General features: G+C 38.6%; 1 protein-coding gene across 1 annotated transcript in view; it reads left to right on the top strand.

Annotated features, from left to right (window-relative positions):
• Positions 1–17,906, top strand: part of CNTNAP4 (contactin associated protein family member 4) — a 285,401-nt gene that overhangs the window by 139,135 nt on the left and 128,360 nt on the right. Inside the window, exon 4 of the mRNA XM_005894297.2 lies at positions 14,229–14,376. Coding sequence (XP_005894359.1) covers positions 14,229–14,376 — 148 coding nt within the window. The remainder of the gene's footprint in view (positions 1–14,228; positions 14,377–17,906) is intronic.

Below are 17,906 nucleotides of genomic sequence, written 5' to 3'. Positions count from 1 at the left end.
TACTTGGCTAAAGGTTTTAATCTTGTTTAATTGCTGTGTTTAATCAAAGACTATTTCTGCATTTATCTAGAAGACTATATTTTCTTCAACTTGATTAATTACACTGAAGAGTTTTTAAATGTTAAGCACTCCTTATATTCCTGGAATAAACTTGATTGCATTTTGACCTATTATAGCTTTTCTTTATTTTTATATCCTAATATAATATTGCAAGTTTCTTTTAAGGATTGTGGGATCTGTATTTTAATAAGATTGGCTTTTGTTTTCCTCCTTACGTTTTTTCCCTCAGATTTTGATATCACAGTTACGCTGGCCTCACGAAACAAACTGGGAAACAATTCTGTTTTTCTACTTTTTTGAAGTGCTTATATGATGCTTGTGTTGTTATATCCTCAAATATTGAGAAGAATTCATTAGGGAAAACAAAAGGGACTGAAGTTTTCTGTGTGGGAACATTTTTAAATTGTAGATTTAGTTTTGCCTATATATAGGCAACTCAGATTTCCCTGTTTCTCACCTGCTTTGGTAAATTACAGTTTGGAACATGTCTATTTAATCTTTAAAATTATTGGCATAAAATTATTCCAGATATTCTCTTATTATCATTCTCATGTGTGTAGGATGGTAAAATGCTATTTTGCATTCCGGATATTGGTTGTGTCTCTTTTCCTTGATCGGTCTAGCTAGTGGGTTTTTTTTTTTTTTTTTCATCTAAATCTCCTTCAAAACCTTAAGACAAATACCATATAATATCCTTTATATGTAGAATCTAAACTGTGGCACAAATGAATGTATCTATAACACAGACAGACTGATACAGAACAGACTTGTGGTTTGCAAGGGGGAGGGGGAAGGGTGATGGGTGAACTGGGAGTTTGAGTTGGTAAATGCAAACTGTTCCATTTAGAATGGATAGCAACAGGTTCTGCTGAATAGCACAGGGAACTGTCCTCAATATCCCGTGATAAACCATACTGGAAAAGAATATAATAAAAGTATACATATGCGTATAACTGAGTCACTTTGCTGCATAGGAAAGATGGGCACAATGTTGTAAATCAACTATCAGTCCAGTCGCTCAGTCGGGTCCGACTCTGTGCGACCCCATGAATCGCAGCACGCCAGGCCTCCCTGTCCATTGCCAACTCCCGGAGTTCACTCAAACTCACGTCCGTCGAGTCGGTGATGCCATCCAGCCATCTCATCCTCTGTCGTCCCCTTCTCCTCCTGCCCCCAATCCCTCCCAGCATCAGAGTCTTTTCCAATGAGTCAACTCTTCGCATGAGGTGGCCAAAGTATTGGAGTTTCAGCTTTAGCATCATTTAGCCCAAAGAAATCCCAGGGCTGATCTCCTTCAGAATGGACTGGTTGGATCTCCTTGCAGTCCAAGGGACTCTCAAGAGTCTTCTCCAACACCACAGTTCAAAAGCATCAATTCTTTGGCGCTCAGCCTTCTTCACAGTCCAACTCTCACATCCATACATGACCACAGGAAAAACCATAGCCTTGACTAGACGGACCTTTGTTGGCAAAGTAATGTCTCTGCTTTTGAATATGCTATCTAGGTTGGTCATAACTTTCCTTCCAAGGAGTAAGTGTCTTTTAATTTCATGGCTGCAGTCACCATCTGCAGTGATTTTGGAGCCCCCCAAATAAAGTCTGACACTGTTTCTACTGGTTCCCCATCTATTTCCCATGAAGTGATGGGACCAGATGCCATGATCTTATACTTCAAAAATTAAATAGATGTCCTTTGAAGCCTTATTTTTAGGATCTACTTCCTGTTTCATCCTTGGTTTTAACTTACTGTATTCTTCCTGGTGTCTGCATTCATCCTCAGCTCATTAATCTTCTCCTTCCTTCTTTTGATGTCCACGTGCTCGATAGCAGTGACTTCTATTCCACTTGTGATATTGATAATTTGGGTCTTCTTGATCTTTTTTTCTTGGACAGCATGACTAGAGATTTATCAATTTTAGCAAACTTTTCAAAGAACCAGCTTTTGGTTTTGTTGATTTTCTCTAACGCATTCTGTTTTCTATTGCAATAACTTGTGGTGTATATTTTTATTACTTCTTTTCTTCTTTAGACTTGAGTTGCTCTATATCCTTTAGTTCCCTAAGATAGAAACTTATTTATTTAGATCTTTATTGTTTCTAATACATACATTTAATGCTAAAAATGCTGCTGTACCCCACAAATTTTCATAAATTGTATTTTCACTTACATCAGTTTTTAAAAATTTGACTTGGGATTTCTGCTTCAACTCGGGTTATTTTCAAACATTTTGTGACTTTCTAGCTATCTTTGTTACTGATTAATAGTTGAATTCTATTGTGATTTGAGAGCATACTTTGTATGATCTGTATTCTTTTAAATTTGTGAGGGCCCATGCATGCTTCATGAACTGGAGAGGACTGTTTCTGCTGCTGTTGGCTGGAAGAGCCTAAAATGTCAGTTAGATCCAGTTGATTAACAGTGACTCGGGTCTTTTACATTCTTGCTGCTTTTCTCCCTCCTTGACGTATCAATTAGTCCAGCTGTTATAATGGATTTGCCTGTCTCTCCTGATTGTCCCGTCAGTGTGTGCCTTGTGTGCTGGGGCTCTGCTGTTAGGTCCATATGCAGAGAGGAATGTTAAGCCACCTTGGAAAATTGATATTTTTGTCATTGTGCGGTGTGCCGACTTATCTATGATAATCTTCCTTTTTCTGAAGTCTGCTTTGTCTGAAATTAATATAGCTATCCTAGGTTTATTTAGATTTAGCATCACTGTAAAAAGTAAAATATAAACTGAACATCAAACTTGAAAATTCCCTGAGGAGACAAAACCATTTAAGCCATATAAGCAAAACTAAATCTAGCCTACTTCATGTGCATAAGCAAAACTTAACTTAGTTTACTTCTTGTAAATGCCTCTGATAATCATCAAAGAAACTTAAGTCATCTTCCTTAACATGGTATTAAATAATCACTTTTGAGCAATCCCCTGCCCTCTAGAAACCCTCATTGTAATAACCAATCACCGTAAAGGTTAAACCGCTTCCTCATTTTTTCACTTCGTAAGCCATTCTGTAACATTTTGCTTCTGAGCTTCATATTAGTTTTGAGGTTGCAAGCGTCCAGTTCTAAACTGTTCTTAACATGTACAATAAACTCTTCCTGATTACTGTTTTATTGATCTGGTGGTTTTAATTTTGCTATTTATGAATTTTTGAGATTAACATGGCTTATCTTTCTCCATGTCTTTACTTTTAATCAGTTTTAATCTTTCATTTAAAATAAATTTCTTATAGATAGCAAATAGTTGGATCTGGTCATCCTTTATACAGCTCTAAAGATCTCTGTGATTTAAGCAGCATATTTAGATCCACTTTTAAAGTGCTTATTGATATATTTGGATTAATATTGTCTATCACATTTGCAGCTGTTTTCTCTTTGTTGTATCTGTACTGTGTTTTTGTTTTATTTTTGGCTGTGTGGGGTCTTTGCTGTGAGCCAGGACCGCTCCCTGGCTGTAGGGCACAGGCTCCTCACGGCAGTGGCCCCCTTGCTGCGGAGCATTGGCTCCAGGCGCATGGGCCTCAGTAGTCGGGACACAGTAATACACTCAATAGCTGCAGGTCCAGTCGCTGGGGCACACAGGCCTATTGCTCTGCGATGTGTGCAATCTTCCCCCATCAGGGATTGAACCCGTGTCTCCTGCATTGGCAGGTAGATTCTTTTCCACAGCCACCAGGGAAGCCCTGTCTTATGTTTTCTGTTCCCCTCTTTTCTTTTTCTTGTTGTCCTTCTTTTAAATGCCTTATTTGAATTTAATTGAGCATTTTGTAGGATTCTGTTTTATCTCTTCCTATTGTTTCTTTGGGGCTTCCTACGTTGTGCTAGTGGTAAAGAACCCACCTGCCAATGCAGGAGACATAAGCGACGTGGGTCCGATCCCTGGGTTAGGAAGATCCTCTGGAGAAGGGCACGGCAACCCACTCCAGTATTCTTGCCTAGAGAATTCCATGGACAGAGGAGCCTGGCAGGCTACAGTCCATGGGGTCGCGAAGAGTCGAACACAACTGAAGCAACTTAGCACACGTTGTTTCTTTAAACAAGAATAAGAAAAATAAATTTATCTTACCTTTTTTTATTCTTTCTCAAATACTCTTCCTCTCTTTACATAGATCGAGGTTTCTGACATATAGCATTTCCTTTGTCTGAAGAACTTCTTTTAAATATTTCTTTCAGAGCGGGTGTACTAGTGGTGAATATCATCAGCTTTTGTCTGAGAAAATCTTTATTTCTCGTTTGGTGTTGAAGGATAGTTTCTCTGGCTATAGGATTCTAAGATTATTTTCACTTCTTTCAACACCTTAAATGTTTCACTCCACTCTCTACTTACTTGCTTGTATGATTTCTGATATAATTTCTGATGTCCAATGTAGTCCTTATTCTTGTTCTTCCAAAGGTAAGGTATTCCTCTGGCTTCTTTCAAAATGTTCTCTTTAGTTTTGCTTTTTTGCAGTTGGAATGTGTATGACTAAATATAGTTTTTATTTGGATTTCTAACCTGCTTATTATTCTTTGAACTTCTTGGACCTTGTGTCTGTCATTAATTTTAGAAATTCATTGGCCGTTATCATTTCAAATATTTTTTCAGCTCCATTCTCTCTACTCACCTTCTTTATTCCATTTTTGGATACATTACAACTTTTACAGTTATCCTATGGTTATTGGATATTCCCTTCCACTTTTTTTTTTTCCTCTTTGCAATTCAATTTGGCAAGTGTGTATTTTCTTGTCTTCAAGCTCACTGATTCTTTTTTGGCTATGTTGAATGTATCAATGTACCCATTAAAGATACTCTTCATTTCTGTTACAGTGTTTTTGATTTCTAAATATTTTGGAATCTTTGGTTTTTTCTTAGATTTTCATGTCTCTGCTGATATTACCCAGGTGTTCTTGCATGTTGTCCACTTTTTCCATTAGAGTCCTTCCCATATTCATTATAATTTTTAAAAAATTTCTAGTCTGATAAATCAAACATCTGTAAGATATGTGAACCTGATGGTGATTGTCATTAAGTTTTGATGATTGTCTTGCTGGTTGCCTGCCTTGCAACTTTTTGTTGAAATTTGGACATTTTGTGTCTAGTCATGGGAACTGAGGTAAATAGGTCTTTGTTTGAGAGTTTATATTAATCTGGCTAGAAATTGGGCTGTATTTAATATTTTCTATACATGCTATATGGAGAAGGCAATGGCACCCCACTCCAGTACTCTTGCCTGGCAAATCCCACGGACGGAGGAGCCTGGTGGGCTGCAGTCCATGGGGTCGCTAAGAGTCGGACATGACTGAGCGACTTCACTTTCACTTTTCACTTTCATGCATTGGAGAAGGAAATGGCAACCCACTCCAGTGTTCTTGCCTGGAGAATCCCAGGGACGGGGGAGCCTGGTGGGCCGCCGTCTATGGGGTTGCACAGAGTCGGACACGACTGAAGTGACTTAGCAGCAGCAGCAGCAGACATGCTATCGGTGTCATAGACTTCAAATTCATCTAGTACCCTTGTTTTTGCCTCTCCTTTGACTTCAGCATCCTCTTCAGAGGTGGTCTGGGTTTCACATTTTTCTCAGTTGTTATCCAGTATTATTATACTGGAGTCCTGTTGGCATTGGTGGTATGATAAGAGAGAATAAGAATGTTCTCCAATATTGTGATTAAATGTCAGTGCCTTTGTCTTAAAACTGTGGCCTTCACTAGTGTTTCTAGAGGTCCTGGGGAGGCTGTGTGTTTAGTTGCGTCTGACTCCTTGCCACCCCATAGACTATACAGCCTGCCGGGCTCCTCTGTCCAAGGGATTTTCCAGGTAAGAATACCAGAGTGGGTTGCCGTTTCCTTCTTTAGGGGATCTTCCTGACCCAGGGATCGAACCCATGTCTGCTGCACTGCAGGTGGATCCTTTATTCACTGAGCCATCAGGGAATAGGCTCTGGCAGATTTTCCCCTGGATGGTAGATCACTCTGAGTGTAGCAGTGATTACCCTTACCCCTCCTTGCTAGAGCCAAGAAGAATTTTTTTTTTTTTTCTGATTGTCACAGAGCATTACTGTGGGCTTTCCCTCCAGGAAACTATCTATGCTCTGTGACAAGGCCTCAAGAGTTTCTCATTCTCATGCTAGTCCACGCTCGGCCTCTATCAATTCATCAAAATTACCATGGGAGCCCCTATCAGTTTATGGCACCAGCAGATGGACAGATTTCTGCTGTCTTTGGGTAGCCTTCTCTCTCCTGATCTCAGAGGTGTGGTTTGCCGTGTGTATTAGTCAGCTCAAGCTGCTATAACAAAATGCTATAGGCTGGATGGCTCAAAAAACAGGCATTTATTTCTCACAGTTCTGGAGGTTAGGAAGTCTAGGATTAAGGTGCTGGCTGACTTAGTTCCTCGTGAGGAGCCTTCATGGTTTGCAGACATCAGCCTTCTTACTGTGTCCTCACCTGGCAAAGTGAAAGGAAGCTCTGGTCTGTCTTCCTCATCTTGTAAGGATGCTAACCCCATCATGGGGTCCCCAACCCTCATGACTTCCTCTAAACCTGATTACCTCCCCAAATTCCCACCTCCCAATACTGTCACCATGGAAGTGGTTAGGGCTTCACCCTACATGCTTTAGGAGGGACACAACTCAGTGCATGTAATCTCAAGTTTCTGATGGCTCTCAGAAAACTTATTGATTTTCAGCTTGCCCCACTTTCTTGTTCTGTAGAGTAATGGTTTCCCAGTTCTTTAAATAACATAGCTGATGCCTTTCCTATTCACTAACCTGTGTGCATGTTCAAGACTATTAATTTCCTTTAAGAACAATTTTTGCTGATGTTTTATTGCTTTCTATTGTGTGTAGGACATTATATATGAAGAATTGAACAGATAATTTGAGATTTAGAAGGATATCTTCCTACAGAGTATAATTACAGTTGCTTCTGCAGGCAGCAAGGAGCATGAGGCCTCTCTGACCGTCATGTAATCTCACAGGTGGAGAAAATGGGAAGCTGAATTTTCATCCCTGTGGGGAGTTGTCTCTCTCCATCTTACCATTTATTCTTAGCTATAGACTCTCAAAGTTTTGACATGAACCGCATGGAAGCTTATGGGATATTCATGCCCTTGAGGGCTCTAGAACTAAATTTTTATCTTTAACTCTGTGAAGTTGTCCTAAGGTCTGCTCAGTTTCTTCTCTTTAGAAATCCTTAGGTCAGCTAAAGAGGAAAACAAGGGTCCCAAAGGTAGGGCTGGTCTCTTTGGCTGCTCTTCTCCCAAATCTTGGACATTTAATATTTTATTGTCTTTTAGATCTTCAGTTCCTGTTTCTCATTTTGTACAGCTTTTAGCAGGGGAGTTGTTCAGAATCTCCTAATCTACCATTACCTTAATATAATTAGGTTTTAGTTAAAAGTTATTTTGCATCTCAATCAAATTTTAATCTTCCACAAAATTATCCATGTATTACCCTAATATAAATTTATGTCCATATATCAGCCACATAACAATTTGTTACTATATCTCAACAGTAGTTGAGACCATGGTATCTAGTCCCAACACTCCGTGGCAAATAGATGGGCAAACAATGGAAACAGTGACAGACTATTTACTCGGGCTCAAAAACCACAGCAGATGGTGACTGAAGCCATGAAATTAAAAGACACTTGCTCCTTGGAAGAAAAGCTCTAACAGACCTAGACAGCATATTAAAAAACAGAGACATTACTTTGCTGACAAAGGTCTGTGTAGTCAAAGTTATGATTTTTCCAGTAGTCATGTATGGATGTAAGAGTTGGACTATAAAGAATGCTTTAGAACTGTGTTGTTGGAGAAGACTCTTGTGGGTCCCTTGGACAGCAAGGAGATCAAACCAGTCCATCCTAAAGAAAATCAACCCTGAATATTCATTGGAAGGACTGATGCTGAAGCTGAAGCTCTGATACTTTAGCCACCTGATGTGAAGAGCTGACTCAGTGGAAAAGACCCTGATGTTGGGAAAGATTGAGGGCAGGAGAAGAAGGGGACAACAGAGGATGAGATGGTTTGATGGCATCACCAATTTGATGGACATGGGTTTGAGCAAGCTCTGGGAGTTGGTGATGGACAGGGAGGCCTGGCGTGCTGCAGTGCGTGGGGTTGCAAAGAGTCGGACACGACTGAGCAAGTGAACAGCAACAGTAGTTATGGACTTCAGTGAAGGATGCATCTTTCATGTACCTTTTCTCTCTTTCCCTTTGATATTTCTGTCTGGAGAATTTGAACCCTTCTGTGCTGAAAGGGCCTAACCAGTGTATGTTACAGCTTTGTGCATCCACAGATTCTAATATAATGGCTGGTTTGTGGTTCCTCAGTGGACTATTGTTAATAATTTGGTATCCCTCAAAATAAATATTTTAAAGCTATTGAATATTTTCTGAGAGAGATAATAGAAACTGATTTAATATTAATAAAATTTGATATCCTTTTATTTTGAAAATTGAGTGTTATTGTATATTCAGAACAAAAGTTAACTTTCTGATTTGACTGCTATACTCCCTTGCTGATCTTCTATTACGTTAAACAAATTCCATTCACACTCAAGATAGAATCAACTTCTGTTAGATACAGTTGCAGTGTCTTATGCAGCATATTAATATGTTTAAATGTTAATCTTATCTGGGTTTATGTTAGCATATTGCCCATTTTTTGATAGTTCTTATTTTTCTTTGCTTTTTCTTTTACATTTTTCTAGACCTGATCTCATGGGAGGCATACTTAGTAAAGATTTATAACCAACATCATAAAATAAAGAGCTGATTTCCATTAGACAGCATGTTGCTGTGATATATTTAGTGTCTATCTATTAGCTGACTGTGTCAAAATGAATTGTACTTGGAAAAAAGGTCATATGTAAGTCACACGAATAAGGGAGGTCAGAGGATTTTACTGTTTGCCTGTTTGTTGTATTGAATTTCTACTCACGTTACTATTTATTTTGGTGGGAGTTGGACGATTCTATGTGTAGTTACAAATCTGCTGGAAAACAGCAGGTAACTGTTCCCGTGTTTCTGATTTATTACAGCCATGTTTTGGAGCCCCTTATGAACTGCCATATGGCTATCTTCCTTTATGCATCTTGGCTTTCATAGATGAATTGCTCAATTACTATTTGCAAAAGAAATTAATGCTATTACACTTCTTCATAAACTTTAGAATCGCTATGAAAATACTTAAAATCCTGTGAGAAACTTTAATTCATTAACTCAATAAATTATCTTGGTTAGAATACATTTCTAAACCCATCTATGAACACCTCATTGAGTTTGAAAATCATCAAGTCTTGAAGAAAAATATAATTAAGGCTTTTGATTTTTATCACATAAGACACATCACCTTAATTTTACTTTTAGATATTTCATATATTTGATGATCTGATGGCATATTCTTTTATATTATGCATCTACTAGGAGGTTACCATTTATATGAAAGTATCCTATTGATAATTGAACATTTGTCTTTTAATTTCGAGAAAACGTAGTTAATGGAACAATCCTATTGTCTGTAAAATCAACTGGAAGAGATATGTTCCAGCCAGTAATAATCTAAGTTGCATTAATTTCAAATGTGTCTAAGATGTTAAATATAAATTATGAGAAAAATGGAAAAAAACCCTCAGATAAAATATCAGGTTTCCTCTAGGGTTGGTTGGTGTTTTCATGTCCTGTAAGAGTGAGGCCTTTTGATGCTTAGCTAAATTATGGGCTTTTGATTCAGAGAAGTATGGAATTAAATCCTTACCCTGTCACTTTCTAGCTGTGTGGTTCTAGGCACATAACCTCTATAATTTTTGTTATCCTCAGTTTTATGGTGAGCAGAAAAATACTTCACAGCCTTGAGGCAAGTATTAAAACTACATAATATATATTTCTGCTGTGTCTGATGTTGAGACACAACCTTTCATGTTGAAGACAGTCCGATTGATAGCACAACAGACATTTGTTACTTACTTATTCCTGCTTTTGGAAGTTAACCCTAGTGAACTCTTCTGCTAAAACCTTTTCTCTCTCTGAAAAATTTTGAGATAAAATAGCAAGGGGAAAAGAGCACGATTTATCCACAAGCCTGAAGAATGTTCAAGGAGCAGGCCAAAGACCAAAAGCACAAGTCAGTCTGACCTGCATTGAAATGCAGACTCTAAAGCCCCTCCCACAGATGTGATGCATGACAGTGCCTCAGGTCATGTGGACCCATGCTCAAGTTCAGAATCTGTAGTATGAGGGAGGACATACACATTCTCATAATAAAATTATTTTTTCAAAAGAGAATGAGACGTTTAAATTCATGCATTCCTTTGTGAATTATAATGATATGAAAAAATCTTATAGCAAATTGAGGAAAGTCTCTTAGGCAATGGAATTACATTAGGAATATTAGTATGCATTGGACTTTTCATTTATAAAGCAACATGGCTTTAATTCCCTGTCTCAGTCATAGACATTATACAAAAATTCCTGTTAGATTATTGAATTCCACAACAGAATCTTTGTTATCTTATGTTTTAAGTTATCAACACGGGGAGCAAAAAATGCAAATATTATTGTTCAGTTAAATATATTTAATTAGTAGTAATGGTGCAAGTTTTCCCAAGGTTATTGATATTAGAATATTATTAAAGGTACCCAAAGCATTACTAAGTGATATTTTTGCCTGTTCTGCCATTGTACACACTGACATGTATGTGTTACTTTATTTTGCTAATTACTGTAAAATTAGTACATGCTAGTTAAAAAGTTTATAAATGAATAAACTGTACTAAATTAAAATCTCATATTCCCCACCTCAAAATTTCCCTTATCCCTTGTAAGAAATAATCGCTTAAAATTTTGAATGTGCCCAGATGTTTTTATAACTTAGACAAACTAAGTAATTTGCATTTCTTCTTTATGTTCTCAAAATTCAAATAGCTCATAAATTGATCACATAAACTGTGAAAATCTTCCACTTACAGATGTCCTCTTTCCATTTACCTACCCATAGCCACTGTCACCTGCATCTTTTCTCCCAATCCCATTAAATGCTGAGATCATCACAGTGCCATCTATCTCAATCTGTGAACTTAGATTAATTTTGGAAAAATGCGAGATATTTTGGAGGGCTATCTAATTCATCATCCAGCTGTTCCCTGCAAGAAATCATAATTAGGTATTGTATTAACCTGCCAGCCGTACCCAGGAAAACAGAATCAGAAGTATAAGAAAGTCTGATTAGGATTGAATATCTATAAACGTGGTCCTCAACCTTGGAGACACATTACCCTGACTTGGAGAGCCTGTAAAGAATCAGACACGCACGCACATGCGTACAACAATGCCCAGTCTGAGCACTGGGACGTTTAATATGTCATTCAGGTTTGGGAAATACTGTCTAAAATAAAACTGCCCTTCATCAGCCCTTCTAAGGAAAAGGTCAGAATAAATGGACATTTTCAGGCAAATGTGAGTGGTTTTGACAGAAAAGGAGATCCTGGTGTGCTAAATATGAAGTGAGGATGGATATTAGGTAGTGTGACACAGTTGACCTTTTATACTAGGTCCTCGACTCGTGGAATAGATGGAACATTCTAGAAGTGTCTGGTTATTAGAGTCCAAATATCGATGGGATTAAATGATGTTCTCCTGTTTATGTTCTGGGAAATACTAGCCAAGAATATGGGGCTAACAGATTTCAAGCATGCTGCATAACTGTTGCTCCCTCAGGAGATACAGTGCTCATTTGTACCTTCTCATTTGACGTGTTCAGAGAGATACTATAGTCGAGAAACTTGTTGAACTTTGGTTTGTTTTTAAGCCCAGTGTTACCCAAACATGCACATCCAACAGATATTTTGTTGAGAACCACTTTGAGCCCAGCCATGTTCTAGGTACTACAGAAGGAAGGTCAGTAAAAGTCCATGCTTAATAGAGCTTATCTTCTGGGTGATGGAGGGGTGGGGGTGGAAGATAAACAAATAATCAAAAAAGATCCCCAAATAATGAGTAATATGAAGAAAATAAAACAGAAAGGTAATAAGATGCCAGGGTGCCAGGTACACTCCTTCAGAACCTGGGGGATCAGAAAGGGCCCGTCTTAGGTGGCTCTCTTTAGAACAAAGCCTGAGATGCCAAGAGGAGCTGGTTGTGCCAAGATCATAAGGGAAGAACTTTCAGAGGGGAGTGAACAGCCGGTGGTAAAGGCGCTCAGGGGAGCTGAACTTGGTTTTCACACAGAGGCTCCCTGTGCTTCAAGCGTTGTGGACGAGGTTGCCAAAGATGGTGCTAATGTCTGATAAGGAATTCAGATTTTGTTCTAAGTGGTAAAGGAAGCAGTGGGGGTAACATAATTTATTTTACCTTTAAAAATCATACCGACTGCTCAGAGGGAACGAGATTAGGGATATGGTTGGGCATGGGCATGGGAAAGAGAAGGCTGAAAAGATAAGGAGGAGGCCATTGAAGTAGTTCTGGTGAAATACTGCTTTGTTGAACTGGGTGGTCATAGCTGAGATGAAGGGAGATGCCCCGATTTGGGATATAATTTGAAGACACTGTCACAGAACTGCTTATTTTGTGTGAGCCTGAAAATTGGGTGTATGAGGTATTGGGGCATTGAGGGATAAGAGGAATCAAATCAAATTAATTTGACTATGAAAAACCCTTAAAGTGTCTGCCTGCAATGTGGGAGACCTGGGTTCGATCCCTGGGTTGGGAAGATCCCCTGGAGAAGGAAATGGCAACCCACTCTAGTACTCTTGCCTGGAGAATCCCATGGAGGGAAGAGCCTGGTAGGCTACAGTCCACGGGGTCGCAAACAGTTGGACACAACTGAGCTACTTCACTTCACTTTCTTTCTTTATGAAAAACCCAACTTTATTATTATTATTATTTTTACTGTGTTAGAAAATATTTTGGTAAATGCTTATTTGTGAAGTAGAAAGAAAAGGAGGCAAATGGATAGATTCCCTGGGTATTGGTGTTACTGAAATATTTGCTTAGTCTGGTATGGTCTACATGAGCGTGACCTCATTTGTGGATCGAGTCATGGTAAGGGGACCTACCACGTGGCTGAGTAGATCATAATAAGATCCCTTATTTTGTTGCATGTCTTGATTGTTACAGTTAAACAAAAAAAGGAGGAGGAGGAGGGGAAGAGAAGGAGAACAGGAAGGTGGAAGGGGAGGAAGAGGTGGAAGAGGACACAGAAAAGAAGAAATAAAAAATTTAAAAGTTAAATATCAATTATTGAGAACAGTTTCTGTCTCATCCTAACTTTTTCACATATGCAGCTTTACCATATGTCATGTAGGAGAAAATAAAAGCTGTTTAAGTGTGGGTTTTGCAGGTGTTAGGTAGATGCATCCTGATATTGTGAAAGGAACACTGCTCTTGGTCTTACCATATAATAGTTTTGCAAACACCAGAGGGTTTTTTTTTTCTTGCCATTTTGACATTTAATTTCCTCATTTGCAATTTGATGGTACTAGCTCAGCAGCATTCCTATGGTCTTTATAGCTTCAGATTCTAGAGTCTGTCAGTCTAATTTCACATCTTTCCAAATTATTATTGATTCCAGTTTCCCTTAACAATTTTTAAATAGAGATGCTTTTACTTTATTATTTTTTTATTGAATAAAAATGACATGTAACAACAGTTTTTAATGTGTGTATCCGGCTGTGTGGTGAGTGAAGTTTAAGAGCCTATTCTCAGAGTGTAGCTCTGACTTGAATGTCTGGTGATACTTTCCTTTATGTTGCTGAGTCTGAGTAAGATGAGAAAGTGAAACAGCAGAAACAAGTCTGAATCTTACTCATTCATCAACTACATGAGCAACTTCCATGCAGAATCTGATTCTAGTTTTTGAATACAAGAGGATGTTCTCACTGTTCATGTCAGTAACTTTTATTTTCATCTGCACTTCATAGAAACAAACTTTACTGGGGGTTTCACAGTGAAAGCTGACTTCATGCAGATGGTGGGATTTAAACTGCTATATAGAAAGCAGTTTAGACCATAGTAACTTCTGCAGATGAAACTTTATGATATAACTGTTAATGATATGATCTTCTTTAAATGGTTGCCATTTTATAAGTTAAAAAGCAAATCAGACACTGCTTATTGGCGTTTTAGGGGACAAAGTGAAATAGATACTCTCCAGATGCACTGATTTCCTTCTTGCTCTTTTCTTCTAGGGGTTTGTAGGAAATGCAAACGCAGACAGTGTTGTGTACTATAGACTCCAGCCTTCTATCAAAGCCAGATTTCTGCGCTTCATCCCTCTAGAGTGGAACCCCAAGGGCAGAATTGGAATGCGAATTGAGGTGTTTGGATGTGCATATAGTAAGTATTTGTTTATCCAACGCAGTGGAATAGATATCAAAGGAGATGTTTTAAAAGCCAACTATATGCTGAAATTGACTTTAGAGTATGTAAAGAGACGGAAAAACAGGGGCAATTTTTGTGGAAAGCTTTATATGTGCCCATAATGCCAATATTGGCTTATGTTTTCTGCTTTTATATTTTAAATCAGAAATGGAAGCATTTTATTGACAAATTGATACAGAGATAAATAGATAGATGTTTGTAGACACATGTGAGTCCATTTACCCAAATCTGATATTACTGACTATATCTTAACTTGTAAATATTAGAACTTATCTCTGTAGGCTATATTTTATGATGTTTCATTTGGGTAGCCAAAATTTAATAAAAGACAGTGACCCATTTAGTAAAACCAATCATCTGTTATGAGAACAAAGAATGCTTTTCCTCTGCAGCCTAAAAATAATATGCCATGAAACTCACTTATAAATATGCTATGCCCTGAACATAAATTCATAGAGAAAGTAAAGACCCCTGCCAAAGTGTAAAGTGTGTTTGAAATACTTTCATATAAGAAAAGGTAGAAACCACAGATTTCACTTAGTCTCCTCCTAATGAAGCATTTTGTTATGTCTTTCTGTGGGACAGGGACCTAAGAGTTATTGATAGTCTACCTCAAGCCACACTATCCTGTCAGATGCCCTTCTATTAGAGAACAATGAGTTAGTTAATATGATCTACAATTATCAGACCAGCAGTCTGAGGTTTGGAGACAGTCAGTAATTTGCCCAGTGTCTCACAACTTAGTCCACAGAAGAACTGTTCAGTTCCACTACATCCTGATTCCTCTAGTAAACCTTTATTTCTTTAGCCACTAAAGCTTTCTTCTCACGTGTCTCATCGCTTTTTCAGGCTCACTTTATTTACGTAAAAGGTGGGCATGTCATGCAGAGGACAGGCAGCTTGTTGAAATTGTCTGCACTGCGTCCGACAGAGAAACGACGTTGACAGAAATGTCATGATTGTATTAATAGCAATAGAGCACTCATGTTAATAGGATTAATTTTTATAATTCCAAAAGTAACACTTTTCTTCAGTGCTTGTTATATGTTTGACACCACATTAAGCAGTTAGTTTATAATTCAAAACCAAGTCCAGATAAACATTATTAGGTAACTCTTCCATTCCCCTGCTTTGCAAATGAGGAAGCTAAAGCTTAGAGATTCGACTCTTGAGGCTGTGACTTGCTCCAGTCCCCCAGATAGGAAATGACAGGATTTGCAGCCTCATCTGCCAGATTCCAGAACCCCAGCTCATGCTCTGCCTCCTCCAGCTGTTAAATCCAAGACGAGCCATGGGCAGCTTAACTTCTCACCATCTGCCTGACTTCCTGGTAGCTTTCTTGGCTTCTGCAGTTCAGCTCAGCTGCTCCTGGTATGTGTTAGCGCCTCCCTTTACAATGATCTCACTTGAATAAAATTATCCTTAAAGAAAAAAAAAAATCCCACCCCAGATTGTGATTCTGGAACACAGAATCTGGACAGTCTTATTTGTCTTAGGATTGTGGAGTTTTACATGCCATACAATGGACAATCAGCAAAGCAAACTCCAAAACGATTCATATTTATAGTTACATTTTCTACTGGTTCAGAGCATCCACTTTGCAAAATATTTATCACTGTATAATAATAGCAAACAGTTATTGAGCACTTACTCTGCGTCAGATAACAGTTTTTATAGATATTCTAATTTAATCCTAAAAATCACCCATCCAAAGAAGTCTTGGAAATATTAAGCAGTTTTCCCAGCAGCACACACTTCATATTTTGAATCTCATATGTAAACTCAACATTAGTTTAACAAGGCTACTGATGCTAGTCTCCTTTGTAATGTCCCTATGAAGTGGCTGCTGGGAAAGGAGGGTCTTTGAGTCTCTGAGAAGTGGCAGCAAGTTCCTTTGAGTTCTCTGCTGCTTTGTGCTGGATGATAACTCATCTTCCTCCCACTTCCCACCCTTGTATTGATCTGCAGCCCCATGGAACAGTGTTTTCACTGTGACTTCATTTGCTGTCTCTTGGAGGAAAGTACATCAGCTGTGCATTTAGTCAGCCTCCTTTTTTCATGGACCCACGATTGAAGGATCAATACTGAGAGGAAGTATTTTAAACTCAAACATAAAGACACATGGTAAAATGATATTGTTGTTGCTGTTCAGTTGCCAAGTCATGTCCTACTTTTGAGACCCCGTGGCCTGCAGCATGACAGGCTTGCCTGTCCTTCACCGTCTTCCAGAGTTTGCTCAAACTCGTGTCCATTGAGTCGGTGATGCCATCCAACCATCTCATCCTCTGTTGTCCCCTTCTGTTGGATAATTTTGTATAAAAGACAAAAAAATAAACTTAATGGAAAAATACTTTCATAGATGACCAAAAAATAACCTCAACAAGGTTGGGTGTGAATGCATTATGGGAATGTATTTGATCAAGTTGACTTTAATTCCTCAATTACACCATAGTCAACACTTATTCTCATGTATGCATAGCATTAGCCTTGCAGAATATTAGTTTACTAAAACATTATACTATTTATCATTCAGTTCAGTTCAGTTCAGTTGCTCAGTCATGTCTGACTCTTTGCGACCCCGTGAACCACAGCATACCAGGCCTCCCTGTCCATCACCAACTCCCAGAGTCCACTCAAACCCATGTCCATTGAGTCGGTGATGCCATCCAACCATCTCATCCTCTGTCATCCCCTTCTCTTTCTGCCCTCAATCTTTCCCAGCATCAGGGTCTTTTCAAATGAGTCAGCTCTTTGCATCAGGTGGCCAAAGTATTGGAGTTTCAGCTTCAATATCAGTCCTTCCAATGAACACCCAGGACTGATCTCCTTTAGAATGGACTGGTTAGATCTCCTTGCAGTCCAAGGGACTCTCAAGAGTCTTCTCCAACACCACAGTTCAAAAGCATCAATTCTTTGGTGCTCAGCTTTCTTTATAGTCCAACTCACATCCATACATGACCACGGGAAAAACCATAGCCTTGACTAGACGGACCTTTGTTGGCAAAGTAATGTCTCTCCTTTTTAATATGCTGTCTAGATTGGCCATAACTTTCCTTCCAAGGAGTAAGCGTCTTTTAATTTCATGGCTGCAGTCACCATCTGCAGTGATTTTTCAGCCCCCAAACATAAAGTCAGCCACTGTTTCCATGGTTTCCCCATCTATTTGCCATGAAATGATAGGACTGATGCCATGATCTTAGTTTTCTGAATGTTGAGCTTTAAGCCAACTTTTTCACTCTCCTCTTTCACTTTCATCAAGAGGCTCTTTAGTGCTTCTTCACTGCCATAAGGGTGGTGTCATCTGCATATCTGAGGTTATTGATATTTCTCCCAGCAATCTTGATTCCAGCTTGTGCTTCCTCTAGCCCAGTGTTTCTCATGATGTACTCTGCATACAAGTTAAATGAGCAGGGTGACAATATAAAGCCGTGACATACTCCTTTTCCTATTTGGAACCAGTCTGTTGTTCCATGTCCAGTTCTAAC

The sequence above is a fragment of the Bos mutus genome, chromosome 18 (genome assembly GCF_027580195.1).
Source record: "Bos mutus isolate GX-2022 chromosome 18, NWIPB_WYAK_1.1, whole genome shotgun sequence".
Taxonomy (NCBI): domain Eukaryota; kingdom Metazoa; phylum Chordata; class Mammalia; order Artiodactyla; family Bovidae; genus Bos; species Bos mutus.
This window is presented reverse-complemented; position numbering and strand designations above follow the sequence as displayed.